Source organism: Macrobrachium rosenbergii, chromosome 22 (genome assembly GCF_040412425.1).
Source record: "Macrobrachium rosenbergii isolate ZJJX-2024 chromosome 22, ASM4041242v1, whole genome shotgun sequence".
NCBI lineage: Eukaryota > Metazoa > Arthropoda > Malacostraca > Decapoda > Palaemonidae > Macrobrachium > Macrobrachium rosenbergii.
Genome location: NC_089762.1, coordinates 35,915,891 through 35,920,890, shown reverse-complemented (window position 1 = coordinate 35,920,890; position 5,000 = coordinate 35,915,891). Strand labels below are relative to the sequence as shown.

At 33.4% G+C, this 5,000-nt stretch overlaps 1 protein-coding gene across 1 annotated transcript in view; it reads left to right on the top strand.

Annotated features, from left to right (window-relative positions):
* The window catches only part of LOC136850759 (uncharacterized), a 159,979-nt gene that overhangs the window by 134,451 nt on the left and 20,528 nt on the right, over positions 1 to 5,000 (top strand). The window contains 1 exon segment of the mRNA XM_067124713.1: positions 762 to 853. Coding sequence (XP_066980814.1) covers positions 762 to 853 — 92 coding nt within the window.

Below are 5,000 nucleotides of genomic sequence, written 5' to 3'. Positions count from 1 at the left end.
GACCGTAATTCCTTGACAACAGGCCCTTAATGAAAATTCACTTTTCACTATCTCACTTATGCTTCTGTAAACTTAATCTTCCTAAATGATATCATTGTTCCTTGATTCATCGCTGTCTTTTGAAATACAGAGGTTGTTTTAATTTGTGTAAGCAAGATAGTTTTAGCTGTTTATAAACACCAAAGCCGTACCTCAGAGAAAGAAAGGTTTTAACGCTTGTCGATTACACCCAGAAGCTATAGATAGATAGATAGATAGATAGATAGACAGATATAGCATCCCTTATACATAATTCAGTACGTTATTGCATACCTTAATGAGTCTTTAGCTCACATTCAGAATTGTCATTTCTTCTTTACACGTTCTTCAAATTGTTTTTCTGCTTTGGTACTGAGTGATGAATATTTATAAATGAACATTTTATTATATACTTTTTACACGATTTTTAGATGATGTTTTTCTGCTTTGGTATTGTGTGATGAATATTTAAAAATGTATATTTTATGATATACATTTTACACGTTCTTCAAATTATGTTTTTCTGCTTTGGCATTGCGTGATGAATATTTATAAATGTATATTTTATTATATACCTTTTACACGTTCTTCAAATTATGTTTATCTGCTTTGGCATTGCGTGATGAATATTTATAAATGTATATTTTATTATATACTTTTTACACGTTCTTCAAATTATGTTTTTCTGCTTTGGCATTGCGTGATGAATATTTATAAATGTATATTTTATGATATACTTCCAGATAAGGCAGCTCATCAACAATATCTACAGAGCTGGGTATGCAGTGTCGCTGATAGCATTGGTCATCTCCCTCTTCATCTTCTTCTACTTCAGGTAAGGAAGTTGGATCTCTCTCTCTCTCTCTCCCCCTCTCTCTCTCTCTCTCTCTCTCTCTCTCTCTCTCTCTCTCTCTCTATATATATATATATATATATATATATATATATATATATATATATATATATATATATATATATATATATATATATATATATATATATATATAATATATATACTCGTATATATAATCAACACACAATCACGTGTGGAACAGAAATAAATTTCTGACTCACATCAGGGTCGAACCCAGGTCTTTCAATTTAGACTTGTGTGGCCTAGTGGGCAGCGGCCCTTGCCTTTCGATTGAAAGACTTGTGTTCGATCCTGATGTGAGTCAGAAATTTATATATATATATATATATATATATATATATATATATATATATATATATATATATATATATATATATATATATATATATATATATATATATGTATATATATATGTATATATATATATATATATATATATATATATATATATATATATATTATCTCTGTCTCTGTCTTTAACGTTCCCCTCCTCCCAAAACAATAAACAAAATTCAAGTATGAGTCCATTTGTATCACAACGAAGTTTCCAAACGCTTTTACAAACTCTTTTACATTCTGAAGAAAGGCAAAAAAAAAAAAAAAGACTGGGTTATAAAACTTTCTCACCAGGATTGCAAAAGAACTGAGGTTTACTTTAAATATAAGCGCCACAGGTCATATAGTGTTAACAGGTCTCAATTTAATAGTTTTATTGTAAAATGCATTCTGTTCATCGTCGGCTTACGTGAACAAAATGGGAAGTTAATGATGTTTTTGTTTGATTTTTTTAAATGGCTACAGCAACATTGGTCTAGCAATTCAAACAATTTGTACTTTTTATATGAAATATCAGTGATAAAGGTTCGTATTAATTTTAAAAAACATGGACGCTTAGTTTCACTGACTATCCTCTGTCCTTTTGACTTGACTTCAGTAACTTAAACAATTTTCATTTTATATTCAGAATATCATTAATATAAATAGAATCTACTGGTAACTTTTTACCAGATACAAATGTAATTGTAATAGCCACAATGCCCCCTTAACTTCTCGAATTCTTCGCGCTTTTTTTGGATACGCTTGTCACTACAAAGTCTTAATATCCAAGTGCAAGAAATAAGTTTAGATTCATACATAAACTAACGACATTTAGTTGAACTGTCCTTTGACCATTATTTGACCAGTCTGAGTCACAATGGTAATGAGTTTAAAACAGCATCGTTTACAAACGAATACAAGGTCTTTATATATATATATATATATATATATATATATATATATATATATATATATATATATATATATATATATATATAATCAAGAAAGCTACAAATATCCTTTAATGGTTTTAGTTGATAATCATGAGGTCATGATTGACTAGAGGACTAAGGAGAAGGGACCTCGGGTGTGACGGTCTTGGACTTATTATCAAAAAATTCCCTTCGTATTTGGAATGGTGATAAATAGTCCTTATATATATATATATTGTTCATGAAATCATCATGATACCATGGTAAAACGTATTTGGAACGGGTATGGATACCATGGTATAGGTATACATGCCAAGCACTGGGCCAACTAAGGCCATTCAGCGCTGAATCGGAAATTGACATTAAAAGTATAGCTTAGTTTAACCTTAGTTTAACTAATGCCATTCAGCGCTGAATCGGAAATTGACATTAAAAGTATACCTTAGTTTAACCAGACCACTGAGCTGATTAACAGCTCTCCTAGGGCTGGCCCGAAGGGTTAGACTTATTTTACGTGGCTAAGAACCAATTGGTTACCTAGCAACGGGACCTACAGCTTGTTGTGGAATCCGAGCCGCATTATGCCGAGAAATGAATTTCTATCACCAGAGATAAATTCCTCTAATTCTTCATTGGCCGGCCGGAGACTCGAAATCGGGCCTAGCAGAGTGCTGGCCAAGAACTCTACCGACTTGTCCAACGAGGAACTAATTGACATTAAAAGGTTTGAAAGGTGTAACAAGAGGAAAACCTCGCAGTTGCACTATGAATCAATTGTTAGGAGAGGGTGGACAGTAAGATGGAAGAAAGAGAATATGAACGGAGGTACAGTAAAACGAATGAAAGGGGTTGCAGCTAGAGGCCGAAGGGACGCTGCAAAGAACCTCAAGTAATGCCTACAGTGCACCGCATGAAGTGCATTGACGGCACTACCCTCCTACGGGGGTGGGCGGGGAGTGATACTATGGGATCTCCGTTATGTAGAATAGTGCATTTATAAAATCTATTAATTGTTTTACTCGTTTCATCCAAATTTAAGTAGTTTGAGCCTTGGAACCTCAAAATATTAAATCGGGTGCAAATTTTTTTGTTTTTGTTTTTGTTTTTATTGAGAGGGCTCACATGAGATCTTGTTCACAGTTTTATTGACTTTATATCGTTTGCTTTAGTTTGTTATTCCTATTCTATAGCTTATTATTCATTTTCTTATTTCCTTTTTCCGTAATGGGCTACTTTTCCAAGTAGGGTCACTGGGCTTCTAGCACTCTGCTTAACCCACAAGAGTTAAAGTTAGCTAATAATAATAATAATAATAATAATAATAATAATAATAATAATAATAATAATAATAATAAAGCAATATACGTGCAAGTGTTGAGATATAAAATAATAAAACCAACTTCAAAAATCTCCCGGCCATCAATTTTCCCTCGCCTCCGTGTTTTTGTCCCTCGAGGCTGTTTGCAAACCTCCTGGGGAAATTCCTGACCCAGAATCACAAAAGATTCTTTGCCGGTTCCTCTGTTTATTTCCGACGAAATCAAGAAACTCTTTCCTCCGCGTTTTTACTCTCCCTTTCCTTTTTCGGGGGGCTGTGTTGGTATTAGCCCCCCCTGAAGATTAGGAAGGGGGAAAGCCTGATAGATAGGTTAGCCACCTACCTACCTACCTGCAGGTGAACGGCAGAAGGTTCACAGAAAGAGGACGTGTGGGTGGAATTTTTTTGTAGGGAGTTTTTTTTTTGCTGTGGATTAGGATTAGTGATAAACACACACACACACAAATATATATACTGTATATATATATATATATATATATATATATATATATATATATATATATATATATACTGTATATATATATTTATACATATATATAAATATTTATACAAATATATATAAATATACATATACAAATAAATAAATAAGTATATATATACATATATATAATATATATATATATATATATATATATATATATATATATATATATATATATATATATATATATATATATAATATATACATACATACATATATATACACACACATACATAAAATACTCCAATTGAATTAAGAGTTCGTGTGGTTTCATACCCCCAAGCAAGCAAACAAACACGCATGTACGCCCCCCGACAAGGCTGATTCATTACTGAAGGGGAGAGAACTCCTCTCGGACGCTTTAAGACACACCGATGAAAATTTGAAGCTGCTGAGTCTGTGTTCAACAGAGAAAACATGAAATCACGTTCAAGAATTCAGCGTCGACGGTGGCTGCTGGGAGAGACAGACAGACAGACGGACAGACGGAAAGTGAGGTTGGCAAGCAGAGGGTTCGGAGGGAATTCGATATTTTCTCTTTACTATATTTGCGAACGATTACAGTTTCATGTTGTCTGAGTTTCTCCGAATGTCGTATTGATAAAAGATTCGTTGTGGTGGATGAAATAAAATGGGTTTTGTTCCCTGAAACTGGCGCACAGATTCACTGACGATGAGGAGATCTGGAGAGAGAGAGAGAGAGAGAGAGAGAGAGAGAGAGAGAGAGAGAGAGAGAGAGAGAGAAGAGGGAAATTTATATGAGAACTGGTTCTCAACTAAGACATCTATAGGTTATACGTCGAGAAATAAAAGAGAGAGAGAGAGAGAGAGAGAGAGAGGAAATTTATATGAGAACTGGTTCTCAACTAAGACATCTATAGGCTATACGTCGAGAAATAAAAGAGAGAGAGAGAGAGAGAGAGAGAGAAGGAAATTTGTATGAGAACTGGTTCTCAACTAAGACATCTATAGGCTAGAACTGAGAAATAAAACAAGAGAGAGAGATATACGTCGAGAAATAAAAGAGAGAGAGAGAGA